The sequence below is a fragment of the Cygnus olor genome, chromosome 1 (genome assembly GCF_009769625.2).
Source record: "Cygnus olor isolate bCygOlo1 chromosome 1, bCygOlo1.pri.v2, whole genome shotgun sequence".
NCBI lineage: Eukaryota > Metazoa > Chordata > Aves > Anseriformes > Anatidae > Cygnus > Cygnus olor.
The window spans coordinates 181,660,186-181,682,318 of NC_049169.1; the positions used below are offsets into that span (position 1 = coordinate 181,660,186).

A 22,133-nucleotide genomic window follows, 5' to 3' on the forward strand; every position below is an offset into this window, starting at 1 on the left:
ACACATAGAGCTGCAAAGAGCTCTGGCTGGTGTATTGTGGTGCATAGTGGAGGTGGTCTCAGTGGGCTCACTGGGGGGGCTTGAGGGATTGTAGTACCCCTCTGCCTAGATTTGGGAGTCCGACCTGCTACATGCAAGGGCAAGCAGCAGAGACATACAGCCAAGACAGTCCAGGGCACACACACAAACAAAATAGCAGGTTCTGAAGATCTCTGCAGTCTAACAGCAAAGTGCCCAAACAGTTTATTTTCTTCCAGGGTTAGGCAAGTAATGTACAAGGATTATTTTTTATTTTTATTTTTTAAGATTAAAACTTTGATGCTTGAAGTCTGCCTACACCCCCTGCTGGGTTCCTAGACCTTTTTCTAGATCCAGCCCTGATCAAATGTGATTAAGTCAGCCCTTGTCTTTTATTTGAAAAGATGGACATCTTTGAGCTCCTTGATTCCGGTGTGATGAGGATTGCTTCAGTTGCTTACTCACAGCATAGCTCTTCACTCTTTTTGCTGGAGTTGTAGCTACCAGAAGTAGAGAGCTGAGAAGACACAAAAGCCAAGTAAAAAGCACAGGCAACATTTCCAGCCCAACATCTTTCTGTTTCTAGAGCCAAGGCTCTTGTTATGCATTTTGCCACAGAGCCACATGCAACAATCAGCTGCAGCTGGCTACTCCCTACTGCTACTCCAGGTGTTTTCAGTCACTTGTTTTCACAATAAAGCCACTGGTGCTCTAAGTCTGATCTGCCGTGGTGTTGGTCACTGCTGTCAGGATGACTGTGATTTGCAATACATGAAAATTTAATCAAGAAGTGCTTGTGAGCTTTTTGACACATGCACACATTCCTCATTCTGATGTCCCTTGGTGACTGTCAGTGGGTCTGTAAGTCAACCACGGATTTCTTTTAAAGATGTTACATGGTCCTTCAGGTATCAAGGGCTGAAAAACACCATCCTGAGGCCCCGTGTACTGAGACTGATAGTGAATGTATGTAAATACAGCTTGCTCACTCATCTGCACTTACAAAATATTAGTTTTCTCAGTGCTAGGCAGCAGTTCTTCTGTCCGCTTTTCCAGTCTCTGTGTCAGCAGCAGACTTTATCACTGAGGCTTTTATCTGGGGGCATGGTTCAAAACAACACTACACAACATTAAACAACATAAGACTGTTCTCAATCCCTGCAGAACCTCTCTGGGAACGAACTGCTTAAGCATCATTCTCCTTTTACAGTTATTTTAAGACCGGTGTGCTGAGTTTTCACCAAAGTTATGTGAAGAAGACTGATTTTGTGTCCTTCTACCTCTTTAATCAAATCTGATTTTCTTGCTAGACAATTGCTTACAGAAGCAACAAAATATCTTTATTTTATCAGTAAAACTTATAATCTCATTTTCAAAATATGAATTAGTTTGTCAGGAATTATTTTGCATAGTCCCATGTTGATTGGCATTATTATCATCATCACCATGCTTCTTTATTATTTTATTAGTTGAAGCCTCTATCTAATCTGCTCTCTTTTTCTTTGGGAGCAAAGCCAAGCTGACAGACTGTCATCATAAGGTCATCTGATATACCTGCTTTTAATTGGCAGAGAATTGATCCCCCCCACTTATCTCCATATTTCTGTTATCCTAAAACATAATAAAAATGGAATCATTTTTCTTGTCTGGGTCTCTTAGAAGTATCAGATATAAACGATCCATACTTATTTTAAAGTCTGTCGAGTTATGAGATTCTGTTTACCACCATTCTCTGCTATTTTTGGAATTTAAAATATGTCATCACCTCTCTGAGATATGCATACTTTATCTGCTCCTACCCAGTATAACTGTATTATTTACTGAACATTTCAGTCTTTCCTGTATTTTGTTGACAATACTGTTATTTTACACTCATGAATAATTGTCCAGGGATCAGAACTGGATTCTGAGGGTTTTTAAATGTCAGTGTCATGAGTTAAACAGCATAATATAATGAAAATGATCTACAAGTCATTAATTTAAAAAACATTTTTTTAAATGAAACTTGGGTCATGTTTCTACATTTTTATCCACCAGCTGAGAGCTCAAACATCATTTTTATTAAAGCAGAAAATGGTGTTTCTACTTTAGCCATCTGACTTCAGAAGTTATAGTTTTAAGAAAATAGATCGACCATTGGGAAACTCATGGAGACACATCAGAGCTGGCAAATCTGCTACAGCATCACCAATGCTATAGGATTAGATGCACTGAAAGCAAAAGTTATGGTGCTATCATGGGCAATAAATGAGAAAAATGAGAAGTTTATTTTTTATTTTTTTAATAATTATTTTTATTTTGAAGGGGAAGCTTTCTATTTAGTCTGCTGTCCTGAACTGCTCCATATTCTCAGAATGCTCAGAAGAACCTTGAAGTCCTAATAATTTTATTGCTTTGGGGGTATTTGATGGTATTTTTATAGCTATAAAGCCTGTACTAGGAAGGCAACAACTTTAAGAATAATCGAGTGCTGTGTTCATCTTTGGGCCCCCAGCACAAGAAGGACATCGAGGCCCTGGAGCGTGTCCAGAGAAGGGCTACGAAGCTGGTGAAGGGCCTGGAGCACAAGTCCTGTGAGGAGCGGCTGAGGGCACTGGGGGTGTTTGGTCTGGAGAAGAGGAGGCTCAAGGGAGACCTCATTGCTCTCTACAACTACCTGAAAGGAAGGTGTGGGGAGCTGGAGGTGGGCCTCTTGTCACAGGTAATTAGTGATAGGACTAGAGGGAATGGCCTCAAGTTGTGCCAGAGGAGGTTCAGGTTGGAAATGAGGAGACATTTCTTCTCAGAAAGTGCAGTCAGGCACTGGAACGGGTTGCCCAGGGAGGTGGTGGAGTCACCGTCCCTGGGGGTGTTCAAGGAAAGGTTGGACCTGGTGCTTAGAGACACGGTTTAGTGGGTGACATTGGTGGTAGGGGGATGGTTGGACCAGATCATCTTGGAGGTCTGTTCCAACCCTAACGATTCAATGAAGGCTGGGGCTGCTGCCTGCCACATCTGCCAGCGCTCAAGCTGCGCAGGCTGTGGGAGCCGGCCCGAATCGCTCTCTTTGAGCTCCCTCTGCTGCTGAGCGCGCTGCAGAAAACCTGCTTCGGAAAGAAAGGGTGGGTGACACGGTGTGGGGTGAGTGGTTGTGGGGTGACACGTTGTGAGGTGACACGTTGTCGGGTGACACGTTGTGGGGTGACACGTTGTGGGGTGACACGTTGTGAGAGCGGGCACTGGGTGCCAGCGGCTGACGGGACGGGCTGGCAGGACCAAGCTCGCCCCAGCACCCGCGGGCTGCGCCCCCTCCTAGGACCGGGCCGGGGGGACCCCGGGTCTCCGGGGAGGCTCGGAGGGGGGCATCGGCCGGGCCCGGCGAGCCGCGGCCGTGGAGGGGCTGAGGGGAGGCGGGCGGCGGCGGCGGCGGCGGCGGGGCCGTCGCCATGGCAGCGGGCGGGCCCGGCCCGGCCCGGCCCAGGTGCGACCCCATTTTAGCCGCGGCCCGGCGGGGGGCTGGAGCGTGCCCCCAGGGCCTGGCCTCGCCTTAGCGGGTGAGTGGGGAGGGGGTGGAGGAGAGGGACGGGAAGGCCGAGCCTCAGGAAGTTTAACGCAATTTTCCGCTGAGTCCGCGGGCGGGTGGCCGGGCTCGACTTTGAGCTGGGAAGGCGGGCGGCTTCGCTGAGGTGAGGGCGGTGGGGGGCTCCCGAGGGTGGCTGGGGACTGCTGGGCTCCTTCCCTTTCTCCCTCCCCGCCCCCTGTGGGGCCATATTCTGCCTGGGGAGCTGCTCTCCTCAGCGAGGCGACCCTCGCCCGCCGTGCCCGTGGCTTCATCCCTTCCTCCGCCGCCGAGGTGGGGTTAAGGGGGTGCAGGTAGGTCGGGGGGAGCTGTGGGCATCCCTCCTGCACTTCTTCAAGGCTGTGTTTCCTCCTCTGTGAGGAAAAAGAGTTGGGAAGGAAGCAGAAGCCTGTCCTTCAGTAATATGAGTGAAGCTACTGTAGGCACAGATGCTGGTACTCACTGTTGCTTGTACGGGTCTCTCTGTTATTAGATGTGCTTCTCCTAAGACCGGCAGAGCAACAAAAGAAACAAAATGACGACTGTGAGGTATGAACAAGGGTCAGAGCTCAAAGAAGCCCCAAGGTGAGTGAAACAAACTGCATCAGGATGTGAGTTCAGAACTCATGCATGCTGTGTGTGGTCTTCTGCCTGGTTTCTTAATGCTTTGATCATAACAAAGAGGAGGCTTGAAGCTTATATACTGCATGGTTTCCACTTTTTTTTCTCCTTCCTTAAAATACTGTTGTTTGAGAGCGGTGCTGTGTATGAGAGGAATATGCTCTTGTGATTAACTTCTTACAAGAAGTCAATTTTTTGCTAGTCTTTACTTACAAATTAAAAACTTTGTTAAAGAAGTATAGGCACTGGTAGAGTTAAGCTCAGGGCAGTAAGTCTTGCTTTCTTCTAGCCTCTGGAAGCCACTGTCAAGGTATCCTGAAGGTAGTGTCTAGCTCTGCTATCCTTACAAGTCTCACGTTCCCTTCAGCTGTGTGAGTAGTTAGAGAAGCTTATGTTCTCTTTGGATAGTATGTGGGTAGAAATTAAGTTCTTCTAGTATGCCCTCATTTTCTTGTCTTCTACCCTAGTATTTAAAGACTAGATGTAGTAGCTTGTGGCAGAGAGCTTGTTATAGCTTGGGCAACAGGTGGGTGTAGAGTGCTCAGTAAAACAAACTCCTTCTTAGGAAAGCATTATCCAGAACTGAATCACTGTGTGAGAGCACAGTGAAAACAGCGTGCTTGTCCTTGATTTCTGTTTTCTTCTTGTGTTAAAGATTGGCCTCCTAACCCAAAACACTACTACTTCTCATTCTTATTGGGCTTTTTCCTCATAGTAGAGGACAACAAGCTGGCCTTCAGTGCCCTTCATGTGTCTTCAAGGACAAGCAAGTGGTCTGCTACAAAAGTGCTGTAGCAGCAGAAACTTCTTTTAATAAGTGAAACATGTCTGCCCTATACTACGTGGATAACTCCATACTGAGTGTCTTGTAAGAACAGCTGAGAAGGAAAACTGCATAGCCATATATTTACAGAGCTTTGCTCCCTTTCTAGGAAAAGAGTGCAGATACTGGAGCTGGAAAATAGCGTGTAGACAGCCACTCCTGCACAAGTAGTAATGATGCCAGAGGCAGAGCCACAGCAAACACAGTGGCTGTGCTATTATGCAGCATAGTATTTCTATATAGAATGTTAAAATCCAAATTCTTGGGTTTGGATGTTACATTTTACTTTGTCTGAAACCATCTTGTGACCTTCAAGGCTCTTCAGGTGGCTAAGCAAAATCTTGATCCAAAGAGACCCTGTTAAGGAAGCTATGGTAAGCAGCCCCTGCCAAGAAAAAAATGCTACTCCAGCACTAGCTCAGCTGCTGCCCTGCTCTTGCAGTTTCCGGTTTGGTATCCTGCTCTGCAGAAAAACATCTCTGTGCTATGGCTTCTCCTAGCAAGCATTCATTCTCTGAACAAGTAGTCTACTGTAATAGCATTAATATTTTCTGGACTCTGCGAAGTAATTTTGCATATCCATGTTTCTAGCAATTCCAGAGTCTGGACTGGACTCTAAAGGCCTCAGTAGACTCTCGGATGCCTTATTTCAAAGCCCTTTATCCTATTGCTGAACACAAATGTCTTCCTTTCCTTCCCCTAAAGAAAAACTTCTGAAAGATGGATTGCTAAGTGGAACTAGGTCAGCACAAGCCAAGGGCTTCTGCTGTGTCAACATATGGGAAGCCTTTCTTCCCTCGGTACTGTTCATGTGCTCTGGCCCTGGTTGCTGTTCCTCACTGCTCAGCTGACAGTAGTTAATGTTGCTGGTTCTGCAATAACGAAGGGTGGCAACGTATAAAGTTGAAATCTGTATTGGTATGTGACTTGTGCTATTTCTTTGCCAGCTCTCCAACAGCAGAAGAGCCCACAATAAAGATTGATGATGGTCGTGACGAGGATAATGAACAGGACAGCTGTTCCAAGTAAGCTAATGATATACTAAATGCCTTGTTTACCCCCAAAAGTGAAAATGCCTGAACCAAAATGAGAAAGCAGATGGCTTGCTGGAGTAAGAGATAAGCCTTACTGATCTTGCTACTGATGCCTTGATACTTACCTTGATGCTCAGAGCACTACATCACTTGATACTGACACTTGTTCTAGTACATAATAACAGCAAGCAACTTCAGGAAGCTGCTTCATGCTTATGGAGATGAAATCTCAGTCCAAGCGTTAGCTACAAATATATCACATAATGGAAAATGGCAAGTTTAAACTGCAGTGCATAAACTTTCCCAAAGAAGTGAACTTGAGAGAACACAGAAGAACCAATGCTGCTCAGAAAATGAGGTGAATGAGTATCTGGGGCAACTGGCAAGCATTATGCCCTCAAGATTGAGCTGTCTAAATATCCTGGTGATTTACTATGTTCTTGAAGCAGTTCCTTTTTTTTTGAAAGTAACTGCTTCTCTTCTTACTAGACTAGATTACTAAATCTTACAGCATACTTCAATCTTAGTCAGGTCAGTGACACGCAAATAATGTTTCACTCTTCCTGCAGCTCGAGCAGTAAGATCAGGCCTGTTATCCCTGTTCCCTTGTGTGATAACATGGTTTTAGAGAATTCAGACCTTGGTGGTTAGAAATGCATTTCATAAAGGCTTTAAGCTAAGTAAACAAGCAAATGTTGGGCCATGTTCTCTTTAACTGACCTGGGATGTCAGCAGGCCAAATTGGAGTGGTATATATTTTCAGTGTGCATTTTCGGTGTGTCTAATAAAGGTGCTTGTCCTTAGGTTGTGGAAGTTGAAGTCTTGGTGTACCTGGTATATTTACACTGCAGGATTTGCAGTATGAAGACATAAAACCACCAGCTGTTAGTGTAACTATTGCAGTGCTTTCCTTGGATACTAAGTGCCCATAAATGGGAGGGGAACCTTCTACGTGTTAGGCTGCCTTGAAGACAAGGCCTGCTATTACATTCTTGACTTAGATACGGAAAGTGGGTACTGCAACCTGCTTAAAGATGTGGATGTCTGCTGGTTCTTGGCTTTTGGACTTCAAACGTGCTAATGAGAAATGTGAGCTATCTCAGTGAGCCCAGCAAGATGTTTCCTCTTTGCTTCAAAGATGCTCAGTCTTTTCTTAACCTTAACTCACTAATTCAGTGTATGTACCAAGTGAAATGTAATGCTGAAACTACCCTAGAGGAAAAAAGGTAACTCCAATGGGATAACTGGGGTGCAATATGCATTATTGAACCGATGAATACTTCCTGTAACAGTGGTATCTCCGGTGGTGTGGGTGGGGAGGGAAGTACAGTAACTGTATAGCAGAAAAGGAGGACAAATGTCACAGTACTGACAAAGTACTGGCAGATTCTTCTTGTGTCAGACCTTTCAGTAGGTCCTACTGTTAAAATAAAATACCTCCTCCAAAGATGTCATTAAGTGGCGAAGAAAACTCAGTGCTTATGGTAGTAAAGTAACCCCTAGGTTACCAGACTGGCAGTATGCTGGTAACTAATCTGTTAAACCATCAGAACTTGGGGTATGCAGATAGTGGCTTTTAGGCTAATTCTTGTTGTATAGCCTCAAGTGATTTGTACAGCTAATGAGACATAGCTCTGCAAAGGTCTAGCCTTAAACCAGAAGGCTTAGAGGCTACTGAGTAGGGAACAAGTAGTCTTCCTTAGCTGGAACCCTGCTAGGGCTGGAGATAATTCTTAACTGGAAGCATTTGGCTGCAGCACCTCATTATTTTTAAGAGGTACTGGTCTTCAACCTGAAAGACCAAACTGATTTCCTTCTAACGGTAGAAGAGGGATTTGTCTTCCTCATAACCTAAGAGCACAGAGATGACAGTGTTAACAGATACTTTTTTCCCAGGTCTGAAGAGAAATCCTCTCATTCTGATACAATAAACTAATACCTTGGTCAAGATATTTCAAGAGATGATTATGCTTTAATCTTCCTCTTGATCAATAGCTGCTATGTGAATCTACTTGAAACTTGTTACTGGCCAGACTTGTAGTGTCATTGGAGCTGTGACACTGAATAGTGTTGTCAATACACAGTGCTGAGTTTCTAGGGGTTGTAGCTGATAAATATTCTCTTGTTCAAGTAAGAAAAGTGTTGTCTTCAAGTACTGCCTTAACACATTTCATGAATGCAACTGGAAAAGATCTCTTAAATCATGGGTATAGAACTCTGAAACCAAAGGAATGAAGTTAGTACCAGTTAGTACCAGTAGCTGAACCTGTAGAAAAATGTCCCTTGTCTTGATGCTGATTCTCTTCTCTTGCAGTACTATTAGGAGAAAAATTTCCCCGTTTGTGATGTCATTTGGATTCAGGTAAAACATCCATCTCATAATGATATGGGAGGGGTGGAAGTAGTCCTTCTTTTTAGTGTAAGAACTTGAAGAGTTCCTTAAGCAATAGGGACTCCAGCCTGTTCTTCCTAGGACGTACGGAAATAAAATATAGTTACTTCTAAGGGACTGCATTCCCTCGTGAGTGGGAGGCAAGGTGAATATACTGGAGGACAAGCTGATGCTTCTATGCCTTAAAGTGTGCAGGTTTGTGCCACTTCTGGATAGCTGTGGAATTATTGGTGTATAACTACAGCTGAGTCTGCAGTATCCACGCAGTTCCATGTGGATTTTGTACTCTGCAAATCACTTCAGAAAGTGTGATTTGAATCCTTTGGCTCTTCATACAAGCAGGCCTTGATTTTATTTTTATATTTATTTATATATATATATACATATATATATATATATATGCACACACGAGAACCCACAGTTGGACCAGCTTAAAATAAAAACAGGGTTTGTGCTCTCCAGTCTGTAAATGTCATTATTTCTTTCCTTCTTCTCAAGTTGACTTGTATTTTTTTTCAGGGTATTTGGAGTTGTGCTTATCATTGTGGACATTGTAGTTGTGATTATGGATCTTGCTATCCCTGAGAAGAAAAGGGGCATTAGAGAGATTCTCGAAGGCATTTCCCTGGCTATAGCACTCTTCTTCCTCGTCGATGTTCTCATTAGGGTGTTTGTTGAAGGGTAAGACCTGGGCAAAGATGAATTCAGTGTGGCACATCCTCAAGCTAGTAAGGAAGCAGTACTTTGAGGTTGGGACTGTGAGCGTTGCTGGTCCATAGGCTAAATTTTTGGTTATCTTCTCATGGCTGTTGTCATTCTATAGACTAACCTGTAAAATGTTTCTGATCCAAGTGAGCACTTAAACTGTCAGTCTTGCTATGACTTGTGTTGTAGACCAGGTATTTTCTTAGTGGGTCTTCAGTGCTTAGTTTTCTGAAGTGCTTCAGAAGAGCTTGTCTCCAGCAGTAGCTTTATATAGGCTCTCTTTTTCGTGAACATGGGCTTCGATCTTTGTTGCCATTCATAGGGGTGTTTGTCTGAAACTCTCCTTTGTTTCAGCTTCAGGAACTATTTCCGGTCGAAACTGAATATTTTGGATGCATTCATAGTAGTGGGCACTCTGCTAATTAACCTGACCTACTCCTTCTCAGACCTTGCTGCGACAGATCAGATGCCAAGGTAAGAACAGTATGACAACTGTTAGATGTGAGCTCTCTTTTTGACAGGAGTTTAAGAATTTTCTTGGGTGTACCTAAGCTAGATGAGTGCATGCTAGATCACAAATGTAGCTATGATAGGACTTCACAGTACAGGTTCCTAAAGGATAGGAAGATTTAAATTTTGCCTACAGCTCTGTTGGAGCCTGTCCCTGTCTCAAAGGCAGCTATGATCTAAATGTATTTATTGGGGTGACTAAAAATGAACAGTGAGGCCTGCAAATACCATTTCTCAAGTATTTATGGATGAGGGTATAAGCAGCAGCCTGATGAAGAGTCTGAAGTAGAAGGCCAGAAAGAGTTGGATTATAATAGCAAATGGAACTGACAAAGTAGACAGTTGAGGAAGGGCCTCTATCAGTGGATCTTGAAACAGAAACCTTATTTCTTCCCCCTTGTTCCCCTAAAAGCCCCATGGTAACACACGCTGGATTTCTCAGCCATCCCCTGGGGAAGGGAATCATGCTACTTATGTGCATAAGCTGATTCAAGTTGTGCCTCCATCTGATTTCTGTGGCTTGCTCAGGTGATGTCCTTTGAGATATGTCTATTTGTGATGGAGGCAGGAATGCACCTCTCAACTAGGTTATCTGCACTAAGTTTGGATTACAGTGAGACTCTTGCACCAACCAGGGAAAGAAGTAGAGCTGTTTAAAAACAAACAAACAAAAAACCCCACAAAACTTAGTGGGTATAAGGTGGGAAGTCTTCCTCTAGAAGAAATCAACTGAGTCTAGTTATTGAACCCAAAGTTGGATGAACTTGAAGGGAATGCCAGCACTTCTTAATATGCCAGCCAAACTTCTGTTTCAAGAAGCAGAGCTGTGAAAGCGCTCTCTGCCTCTGACTCCTTTAGCTGCATTTGCAGCCCCAGAATCATAAAAGGCTGTTTCCCTTTTAACCCTTAAACACCAACCTGAGTTGAATGGCGTATCTCTGGCCACAGTTCTCCAAAGAATCTTTTCTCCTTATGGAGTCCTGGGCTGTTAGTAGTAAGCCTGATCCTGCAGTGATTCTTCCTGCTGGATGTTGGTGTGCAAGTTCCTCGTATTCTAACCTGCTGAATTTGGAGAGGGTTTTGTACAGGCCCAGCATCACACAAAGGGGTTGTTTTTTTTAAAAAGATACTCAGCTGAGACCCACTGTCTCATCCATGCAGCTCTTGAGGCCTTCCATAATGCTTTTGTTAAAGGCTCTTAGCCCTGCACAGACCAAAGCATTACCACCTGGCACTAGACAGTATTTCAGAACTGGCCAAATACCAGACTTTGAGGAAAAGATACCCTTCCCACCTAATCCTCCAGTTGCATCCACAAATCTGACTTATAGTAGCTTGCCTGTTTTTTTTTTACTCTTCTTTCCTCATAGCCCTTGATTCAGATGCAACCAGTAGCTGTAAAGCACTTCTTCTCAGAAGAGCTAGTCTGAGCAGCTTTTATGTGGATGAGAGCTTGCGTGACAAGCCAAACTTGTGTGGCAGTCCGTAGAGGTGACATCCCCTGATGGAGTGATGTGGTGTCTGTTCCTAACCTGCTCTAGTTAGGTGAGGGTTGGGATGAGCTGTCTGCTGACTTCTAAAAGGACACTTGAGGAATAAGGCTGGGTATCAGTTTGGGAGTTAGTGCCTAACTAACCGGCTTTGTGAAGGGCAGAAGGCAAGCCGCTGGTATCCTGCAGAGCTACTTCTTGCAGCAGTGGTTCAGGCTGAGGAGAGGGGCTGTGGAGTCTTCGCTCCAGTGCTGGTTTGTCCTTGCCTGGCTGCTAGCTCAAGGCGACTCTCCTGAAACAACAGCAGGGTGATCTTGGGCTAGGAGTGAGCTGGGGAGAAACTGAAACTTGCCTCCAGGTGTCCAGGACAAATGTGTTGTCTTGGCTTCTGACAAGCTCTGCATCAATGGAGAGCACTCTGTTCTCAACTAGAGGTGGTGGAATAAAGCTTCCGTAACACTTCCCCCCCCCCCCCCCCCCCGCTGTAGATATTCACCCGTATTCTTACTTAAGTATATCAGGGCCTAAAACACATGTATGTGCTCCTTAAAATATATGCTCATATACCTCCTTAAGGAACAAATATTGGTTTACACTAGTCACTAAGGGTATCTTTAGGCAGCTGCCCCTACTCAGGTTGTTTCTGTAGAGCTACTCACATAAGCATCTTGCCAGATTCAAAGTTCAATGACAGTACAAAGTTTCTCAGCGAAACTTGTTTGAGTTGCTGAATGATTAAACAAAAGGTTTATAAACTGCTCTGTTCTCAGGTTTCTTATTTGAGGCATGATGTGTCTGGATTGTTCAGCTTCTCTTTTCAGCTTCTCTTTTCAGCTGTTTTTCATGTCTGGTTCCACTTAAATGTACTCTTAAGAATAAGCTTGAAGGAACAACAATGCAGTGATGATAACACTAACAGTGTCAAGGGTACTTAGTGCTTGCTGGGCAGAGATACTGTGAAAGTCTATTCCAGCAAGTAGGGGTGCTTCCTAGTTCTGTTCCATGTTCAGAACTTGTGTCCCCAAACCCTTAACAATAAAACTATGGTATGCTTCAAGCCTTGCGTTGCCCTTTTTACCAAAATCAATGTGAGAGGTACTAGTTCAGTATGTGAAACAAAACTCTCTCTGAAGTAACTCTTAAATAGCTTTAAGTTTTGTATCTAAACTTAATAACGTATTTTTATGGTGAATCTCTCATCTAGAATGGTCGCTCTCCTTCGAGTTCTGAGAATTGTCATCTTAATTAGAATATTTCGCCTGGCCTCACAAAAGAAACAGCTTGAAGTGGTGACCAGGAGAATGGTAAGTTGGCCGAGTAATAAATCTAAGTAACTATTGTTATTTTTAATTATCTCGTTCTTCAGGAAGCCGTCAACAGGGAGCAGCAAGACTGTCCACAGTGTGTTGGTCTGAAACTAATACTGCTACAGGACCAACATGTTGGTTTTGTGTCTCTGACAGCGTATTGGAGTTATGCTTTCAGTTTCAGTATAGCTAGCAATGCTTGCCTCTGCCTGAGCAAGCAGCTCCTTGACCTGGAAGACCGGTGTGTCAGGGGTTGTGACACCGTGGTGCGTCTTGATTGATAATTACTGGCTCGTGTGGTACACAGACTGTTTTCCATCATATGTGGGGAGGTTGGAGATTTTTAATGCTTCTGGCACTTATTTCAGGTGAAAACAAAGTAGCTTAGCTGTCTGATGTTGAAGCCCTATCCATTGTGAATGCCTCTGTCACTTTCAGCAGGGCACTGAGTGAAACTTGGAGCTTCAAACCCAACCCCTTACACAGAAATAAATAGTTGTGGTTACACTGCCCTTAACTTCCTTCCTTCAAGTTAAGGAAGTCTAGATTTATTTTTCCCTAGTAATAGGTAGCACTTGTTGACTTGTGGTGTTCTTCAGGAAGACTAACTCTGCTCCTTTTTCACAGGTCTCTGAAAACAAAAGGCGTTATATGAAAGATGGCTTTGATCTGGATCTCACTTACATTACTGGTTTGTAGAAATCCTGTAGCAGCAAATAATACTTTGCAGCATGTTACATTCTGCTAACACTGAGTGCTTCATGTGAAATACAACTTTTTCAGCAGACTGCTGAAACTTAAATGTGAATTTAAATCAAGCCTACTCCTTTTCTTTAGGAGTTTGAAATCAGTGTTTCTAACCCTGTTCTTCTCAAGGGTTAACCTTCTGGTAGAGAGGGCGTATGTGCTGTATACAATGATAAAAAAAATTCTCCTGAAGCCTAGGGAACCAGAGCTTTTGATTGACTTAATGTGTTTGCCTCCAGTTCTATGGTGACTGCTTAATGGTAGCTTATGCTTCAGGAAATTCTAGTGCCCCGCTCTAGCTATGCAGAATGCGGAACAAAACCTCTTGGAAATGAGTAGGTGGCTTTCCTAGCGAGGGTCAGTCACTTCATGATAACATGCTCTCTATCATGTAGTTCCTACATTTGGGGAGGGTCTATCTCCCTGTTATTACATCTGACTGCTGTCTTCTCCACAGATCGTGTTATTGCAATGTCATTTCCATCTTCTGGGAAGCAGTCTTTCTACAGGAACCCTATAAAGGTAAAAATCTCTCATTATCAAGTTCAGTATTACTGAACACTGTTTCGCTTCAAGGTTTCCACTAGTTTGCACATGGACTAGATTATCAAGTCAGTCCTAGTCCTGCTGGTTGGATGTTTAAATGGTGGTCTCCACTGTGCTGCACTGCTTGTATTGTAGCGTCTCAGCTGAGCCAAGCAAGATGTGTCTTGTTGTGGACACACTGGTGATGTGATGTCTGGCTCTTGGGGAATTTAGCAGACCCAAATCAATTCTGTCCCAGGCCAGTAATAGTGTGAGGCATATGAATGATCTCATCGTATAGGTGAAAAACATTTAAAATGTCTTCATTAAACACTTCTAATATCTAAATGTTAAATTAGACATTAAATCCCTTTTCAGAGCTCTTTTGCCTGATGTCTTAGAAACCTAAGTATGTAAGGCAAGGGATTTGGTCATGGTTCTCTTACACCAGATAGGAATCTGAACTACTGGGCTGAAAAGGCCTGTTGTCCAAGGGCTGTTTATAAATGCACTTGCTGACTTCCCTTTGGGGATGAGGAATGAGGTGGCGATGGAAATAAGGAGTTACACTAGCTGCTCTGAACATGTATCTTACTATTGCTCTAGGAGGTTGCAAGATTTCTGGACACCAAGCATGCAGACCATTATAAAGTCTACAATCTCTGCAGTAAGTATGGTTAGTTGCTGACTGTACTGAAAAACTGCAAAACAGATGAACGTCTCTTTAGAGTATGTTGGTGACAATACTAGATCTTCAAGAACTTTCTATCAAAAGTACTTAAAACACTGGTATAAGCTCAGACCAGTGGTCTTGTGTCATAAGCAACTCTGTTCCAAGCCCATTCCCCTTCCTGGCCTAACTCCCAAATTTTCTTTACAGGTGAAAAAGGCTATGACCCCAAGTACTTCCACTACAGGGTGGAAAGGATCTTTATTGATGACCACAATGTCCCAGCAATACAGTGAGTCTTGACAAGAAATACTTGCATTGTGGTGGCTCTTTGTAGGTGCTTACTTTGACCACAGTAATCTTCCTCTTTTTTAGGGACATGCTCAAATTCACTGCCAGTGTCCGTGAATGGATGAGTCAAGATGAAAAGAACATCATAGCAATTCACTGTAAAGGAGGCAAGGGTAAGACTTGTCATATATAATCCATGTATGCCATAAATTACACATTCTTATCCTAACATTTTTAGTGTAAGTGTAGTCTTAAACCATGGCATAAGATGGATTTAGAGCAACTTGACAACTTCTGCTGTTCTGACCCCTGACAGGAGGGACAGGGAGCTAGTGAAGCTGTTGCTAGTAATTGTTAAGCAGCTGCTTTAGCTCTGCTAGCTAGTCACTCACACTGAATATCCTACACTGTAATATACCTCAGGCTTCTGAATTTCTGGGGAATGGCCTAGGTGCTGCTCAATCCTGATTTCAGACAAATAAGAATAAGGTATCATGAGAAAGCGTAATATAGTGTTGTGGGGGCGGGCTTGTGCAAGCAATTGCACGTGAACTGATCCGTGAGTGCTATCTGCAACCCATAGTAGCTCAGGAGCTGTTGAAGTGCATAGATAACTGTGCAAATAAGCCAAACGACCCTGCAAACATCCGCCACATCTCCAGCCACCTGATGTTACTGCTACAAATGCTACAAGTACTTGGCTTGAACCAGATGGCTGCAGAAGGGTTTTTCCCACAGTTGTAAAGCCTCCTAAGCTAAGCTCTCTTTCCCAAACTGAACACTGAAGCTACCTGCAGGCCAAAGTCAGCCTGGAGAACAAGTGTAGGGAGGGGGTGATGACCTCAGACTTGAATTCAAGACTGAGACAATACTGGAACCTCTGTGCTAGTAGTCTTAATGCCCTACTTAGTAGGGTTGGGCAAAAATTGGGGTGGAGAAGTAACTCTTGAGACTTAGACTGGCATTGCCAGTGCTTTAGCCTGATCTGTTAGGATGTACTTGACTCCATACCCTGCTAAATGGAGGATGTAGTTACTGGCCAACTTGTTAAAATATCTGAAGTAATACTGTAAGGAATTGTGGGGACTGACTGCTTCCAAGAAGTAAGTTGACAAACTGCAACTTCTCTTAGTCTTCCCAGAAACAGACGCTTCACTATTCAAGTGACACCAATCTCCCATTAACTATTGAAAGAGATACGACTTCATTTTTCACACATAATCCCCCAAGTCTTATAGTTCAATCTCTTTTACTACTTTTACTACAGGTAGAACTGGAACAATGGTCTGTACTTGGCTAATAGACAGTGACCAGTTTGAGAGTGCAAAGGTAAAAACTAACTTTTATTTTGGTTCTTTCCATGTTCCAAATGCCCCCTTTAGAATTTGTACAGAGTATTAGTGCATTTCAGCAATTAGTCGGAGTCTATAGCTGAAAAAGCATAGTGTCAACAACCTGTATTTTAAAAAATCTTGCAATTCTTGCTACTGTGGAAACTCATCTCTGAAGAGTACTCTTAATCAGGAAGAACTGGTAATGTGGGATGCCAACTTTGAAGTGCTTCTTTTAGAGGCATAATAGACCTAGGGTCTTGAGCAACTTGTCTTAAGCTATGGGCGCCTTCTGAACATGCCCTACTAAAGCTAGTGTCACTGTTTAAGTGGTCTTATGTAATTCTCTTCCCTACTCTCTTTCCAAGTGGTGTGAGATGTCAAGACAAGACTACAGGCAGTTCATGATTACAAGAAGCTTTTCTAAATATTTTGGGGAAAGGGAAGAAAGACCAGCAAGTCTGCAGTCAGGACTGATGCACGTGCTGCTTTGATATACTGGGTGTGGGATCTTGACCTGGAAACCTGGGTTCTAGGTAGCTTGAGCAGTGTATATATCAGCATGGTAACTTGCTTTTCTCTGAGTTTGGTTTGTGGAGATGCAAACTAATGCTCAGCTTCTTTCTGCCACAGACCACCTGAGAAATGTATATGGTTCTGTAGGAATTGCTTAATAAGCATATAGTTCTCTTCCTTCAAAGAGCTTTATTAGCTCTCAGTTCTGGATGACAGATAATGTATTTGACTTCCGAACTAGTAATCCTATATTCTAGTTAAAATTCTATATTCTAGTTAAAAGCCTTCTTTTAGAAGATACCACAACAACTATGGCACATCTTTACTTGTATTCATTTATTGGAATTGACTGGTATCATTCTGGTCTGTTTGCTATCCACTGCTCAGGAAGGGGAATAGTGGTGCAACAAATGTCTTAACACTTGAAAAAATCTCTGTGTAGGAAAGTTTGGACTACTTTGGGGAGAGAAGAACTGACAGAAGTACAAGTACCAAGTTTCAAGGAGTTGAAACTCCGTCCCAGGTAAGTCTGAGCAGGTCCAGTAACAGCAGCCAAACCAAACCTCGCCTTGTGAGCACTGAAGCTGCCCCACCTCTCCTGCCTTGTTTTAGAGGCATAGGTTTCTACTATATGCTTAACTCTTGGGCTTTCTGCACCCTTTCTTTAGGGGTTGGAAGATTGTCAACTAGTTGGGTTGCATTGCGTTCTTCTCCCTTCCCTTGTTGAAGTAATTCCTTGTGCTAATTCCTTAATATTGTGAAATCTGACTGGTATCTGGGATCACAATCCTCTTAAGGCTGGAAGGAGCACATTTAGTCCAACCCTGCTGCTTAAGCAAGGTGAGCTAGAGCAGGCTGTCCAGGATCATGTCCAGTTAGAGTATCTCCCCAAACTCTCTAGGCAACCTTTTGCAGTGTTTGACCACCCTCACAAATGCATGACCCTAGGAGACAACTGGGCTGTTCATCAGCAATGCAGTGGAGCCTGGCCTGGGGAGAGGGCTATGGTACTGCTGTGGCTGGGTGGAGGAACGCATCCTCTGAAGATAGCGTTCACAGGGAAACATCAAATGTGCTATTGTCTCAGACCACGTCTTCATCTTGATTCACTGCATACTGTGAGATGAAGCTGTTGGTAGAGGTACTTTAGTTACTAGTACAAAACTGAATGGAAGTGTAGCCACCTCTCAACATGTGCTTCTTCAAAATAAAAGCATCCTGGAGCTTTTTAAGAGGCAGAATGTTTAAACCTACAACAAAAAAAGCTCCCTGCTTCTTGCTGAACTCAAAAGTACATAATTGTTCTAACAACACCAAATATAAATAACTTAAAAATGCAGGTGTTGAACTTGTGTAGAGTTTTAACAACCAGTTGTTTGAAATGTGAAGGGGAAAGAACAAGACTGATTTCTTGTTAGCCTTGGACTTGAGGTAGCTAAGAACTTGGAGCAGATCTACTTAATCCTGCTTCTACCTAGAATTAGGTTGTATGGGGTTAACTGCATAATGTGTTTGGGTTTTTTGCATTACAGAGTAGGTATGTTGGGTATTATGAGATCCTGAAAAACAAGTATAACTTCAAACTCCCACCAGAGAGACAACTCAAAATAAAAAACCTCAAAATCTACTCTATACATGGTAAGAACTTTTGAATTTGGGCACTTCTCTATTTGGTAATGGTTTTGTGGTACAGGTAGCTGATCTCTGTACTGTCTCTCTCACTAAATCCATGATAAAAATGTAGGCTTACTGGGATATGAGAATTCAAATAACACAGGTTAAAAACAGCCAAAAACCAACTCTCCAACATTCTGGAGTACAGCTGTCTTGTGTTCTGTCACTTTCTGTGTGTCTGCTAAAATGATGGCTCACATGCAACCTGCCTTGTTTTGGGAAGGGAATCAATTATATCAGTAGGATTAGTCGATAACGTTTCTCAGCCTGTTATAACTTTGTGTATATGTACTGGTAACCTTGATGAAAGGCTGAGTACTACAAGTACAGCACTACTCATTCTAGGGGACCTAAACTGCTGTTCTTCAGTTAGTAGGGCTGTATTCTACATGTGTTGTTCCTGAGCCACCAGTAGGATTCACTGCTACTTCAGTACAGCTTTCAGCCACTCAAGCTTGAGCTGCTTTCAGGTCTTGAGTTCTCTAAGGTCTGTAACAAAGTCTGTAGCAAGGCCTTCTTCAAAAGGCTGTTTTCAGTGAGAGTGATACGCTTGGCTTTGATTATCACTTTGTTTCCAGGTGATGTTATGTGCTCTGGTATAATGCAACACTTTCTTCCTCTTCCTAGGAATTGGGAAAGGCAATGGAACTGACTTGAAGGTGCAGATAATAATGAGAAAGCAAGTTGTATTAGAATGCGTGTGCGCAACACAAGGAAACTGCAAGGTGAGCATACTATGAAACTGTCAGCTTCTGTGACTCAGCTGACTTAAAATGTTGTCCCGTAGAATTTGGATACTGGATATAAAAATACCTTAATAAATGGGTACTTTAAATTGTGAGATGAAATAGCTAAGCTTTGTTGAACAATAGGAAAAATTATATAAAGTAGTAGTAGACTTCCTAAAAGTTGTTTTAAACATTTAATAATCACTCTGACCTGAAAAGCTGAAATTGTTGTTGGCTGTTCTAGCACTGCTGTTGTATTTCTGTACCGCAAATAAGTAGCTTGGTATTGTCATCAGTTGGCCCTCTGTCTCAGCAGTAGCTTTTCATAAACGCAATATTTTGTTTTGTGTGTTTTGTATCCAGCTCTTCTTTGACTCTGATAGTGACTCTGTAGTCATTGGCTTGGAAGACAGCCCTGTGATAAGCGGGGATGTGAAAGTCAGATTTGAATCTCATTCTGTAAGTACAATGGTGTGAAGACTGTCGCTTGAATTTGAGGGCCTGCAATGCAAACTGCAGCTGGGTCTTGGCTACCTCAGCTCTGTGGGGCCAAGTTTGTTTCTTCCCCCGTGACTCCTGCTGTGTGGGGTGGCCCCATTGTAGCAGCTGTAGCAACAGACATCTTAGTTGAGTACCTGTTGCTTCTAAGGTGGGGCTCTTACTCTTTCGTATTTAGTTTGAGTGGCCTAGTCCTGAAACAAACTCAGTGAAAATGATGTTCTGGGTGTGATATTTGGCTCTTCGAGTGTACTGATTTTGCCACTGTTGCTTTGTAAACCAGTCTGCTGGAGACAGGTGGGTGGTCATCTGCAAAAACAAGTCCTATTGCCTAATGGAGTCCTTAAACAGAGACTTTCCTTTTAGGATCTTCCAAAAGGCTATGACGACTGCCCGTTTTTCTTCTGGTTCAACACTTCCTTTATTGAAAATAACAGGTAAGAGGGCACAGTGACTGCCTTCAGATCCTAACTTCTTGTGTCTGAGCAGAGCTGATGGTTCCTAAACATGGTGCTGAGAGCTGAAATAGCTGGCTAATGAAGTCAGTCGTAACTTCTGTGTGGGTCTCTGATTCTCAGTCCGAACTTGTGAACCTGCAGCTGGCACATGCTTGTACTGTGCAAAGTGGTTTAAATGTGGGATTTATCTTAATCAGCTTAATCTACTGGGCTGTTTCCCAGTACTCTAAGTATTGTTAATTAACTGAAACTCCAAAGGTATTACTAACTGCTCAAACCTCTACAGCGCAACTGACAGAGTCTGGAACTTGAATTCAGCAGGCGAGTTAGGTACTAATGCTTGTGATCCCAAAGGAAAGGTTCTTTAACTTACTGCTTCTCATGCTTTTGTCAAAGCTTAAAAAAAAAAGTAGCTTTTTCTAGTTGAGGCTAGAATTCCTGGGGGTGGTTCTGCCAGCAACAGCCAAGCTTGTGCTTCTTGCTAGGGGAGTGATGTAGAAATGCAGAGATGGGATCTCTTTATTCTGGGATCTCTTTATTCTGTCTTGATAGACTTAAAGGAACAGTGAACTTGAAGTATCAGGTATAACTACTGTTCCTTCCATGACTGATATAGGACAAACAATTGTTATTCTCTTCTTCCTATCAAAAGGAAGAAGAGAGTTAGCCATGAGTCTGCATTTATAACTTTAAACAGAATACCCAGAGCCAGCAATGCACTCTGCAGTCTAGGTGCAGATACCCAATTAGACCCAACCAGTGGCAGGAGAAATGTAAACCTGCTGTTTTGGCTCTGCAGTTGGGCTGTATCAAAAGCTGATGTGCTGGTGCTGTCAGGTAATCACTAGAAATTAATTCAGTAAGCATTGAAAGGGGAGAACATGGTTGAGCTTGACTGAGTACTGAATCCAATGCCTGGCATTAAGAAAGTCAGTTGTTAAACCTACCACATGCATCCCGTGAGAAGGCCTGGAGCTGGAGGTAACATTAATTCCGCTGTAACAAGCTTGTGTCTTGGGGCTCTAGGCAGGGGGAAAACCACCACCAACTGTCAGGTTGGTTTTATGTTTCTCAAACTACTTCAGATCCAAATCCCTGTGCGTGTCTGTCTGAATCTAAGATCTGGGGCATGTTTAATACTGCAGGGCTAAACTTGAAGTTTTCTTCGCTGTCTTGAAGGAAAAGCCTATCTTATGGCCTACGACTTGCTACTGAATCACTTTCTTTCAGGCTCTACCTTCCTAGGAATGAGCTGGATAATCCTCACAAGTCTAAAACGTGGAAAGTCTACAGTGAGAAGTTTGCTGTAGAGGTGAACTTCACTGAACCATAAGGGAAAGGCAGAAGAAGGAAAACACTTAAACTTGTCTCTCTTCCTGAAGACTCTTTTTTGCTGCTTCAGTATAGCGAAGTGGTCTGGCTGTGATGTACTTAATGTATTTCTATGTAGATACAACTTTTCTCAAATAAACTGACCTGAAGTTCTGTTGTGCAGAGCAATAATCCTCTGGAGAATTACTTAATGTTGCTGTCACATTGTGCTAGCGAGCTGTTGGATCTGCGTAGATGTGTTTACATACAGGTAATCCCTTCTCTACTACCTGGCCACTGTCTCTAAGCAGGAGCGTTCCCGGGTTGGTGGGTGGAGAACAGCAGTCTGGGGTGCTGCTGGAGTACCCAAGGCACCTTCCCCTAGCATCAGGGTTTCTGTGCAGGTCCCTAGAATTAAGGGGATCTTGGAGGTGGAAGAAAAGTATTCTGGCATGGGCAGGTGAGTATTCTTGTGTGGAAATCTTGATGTTGAACTCCTCATCAGAAATCCAGTGCTGCCAGGTTTTGAGCAACACCTGGCCTGGGAGTGACTGTGGGAGATGGGACTGCACAGCTCCTGCTCTGCCCCTGGACTTCCCAAGGGCTGAGGTGACACAGCTGGGTCTCATCAGCTCAGGAGCATGCCAGCTGCTTGGGCTCAGTTAGCCAGGCCTCAAGACCTGGATGAGATGGTTTTGGTCTGTGCTTTTGTAGCTTTGCAGTAATACCGCAGCTGCTTGCTGATCTCCCTCCTGAGCTATACCTAAAAACTTTCAGGATGCTTATTCTCTTTCCAGCAGCTCTTCTGTGGATACTGTTCAAGCCTTCCTTGATGTGAAGCAGTCATTGAGGTTAGTTTCTTGGTTGTGTTAATTAACTCTTAATTGTTAAGAACCACGAGAGGCAGGGGACTAACAAAATTCCAAACTTCTATTGCTCATACCCC

General features: G+C 43.3%; 1 protein-coding gene across 5 annotated transcripts; it reads left to right on the plus strand.

Annotated features, from left to right (window-relative positions):
• The first annotated feature begins 3,064 nt into the window (after positions 1-3,064).
• On the plus strand, positions 3,065-21,376 carry LOC121062821 (phosphatidylinositol 3,4,5-trisphosphate 3-phosphatase TPTE2-like). 5 transcript variants are annotated; one of them, XM_040543096.1, is made up of 19 exons: positions 3,065-3,119; positions 4,050-4,141; positions 5,948-6,025; positions 8,349-8,396; positions 8,946-9,107; positions 9,486-9,605; positions 12,336-12,435; positions 13,066-13,129; positions 13,643-13,707; positions 14,317-14,377; positions 14,591-14,672; positions 14,756-14,844; positions 15,939-16,000; positions 16,961-17,041; positions 18,051-18,156; positions 18,820-18,917; positions 19,284-19,379; positions 19,785-19,855; positions 21,107-21,376. In XM_040543096.1, exons 2-19 carry the CDS (start codon positions 4,092-4,094, stop codon positions 21,207-21,209), a joined length of 1,536 nt encoding a protein of 511 aa, XP_040399030.1. In that variant the 5' UTR covers positions 3,065-3,119; positions 4,050-4,091; the 3' UTR covers positions 21,210-21,376. The 5 variants fall into 5 exon arrangements, with proteins under 5 accessions (XP_040399030.1, XP_040399036.1, XP_040399023.1 ...); XM_040543102.1 differs by lacking the exon at positions 3,065-3,119 and adding an exon at positions 3,451-3,551; XM_040543089.1 differs by lacking the exon at positions 3,065-3,119 and adding an exon at positions 3,549-3,683.
• Positions 21,377-22,133: the final 757 nt, after the last annotated feature.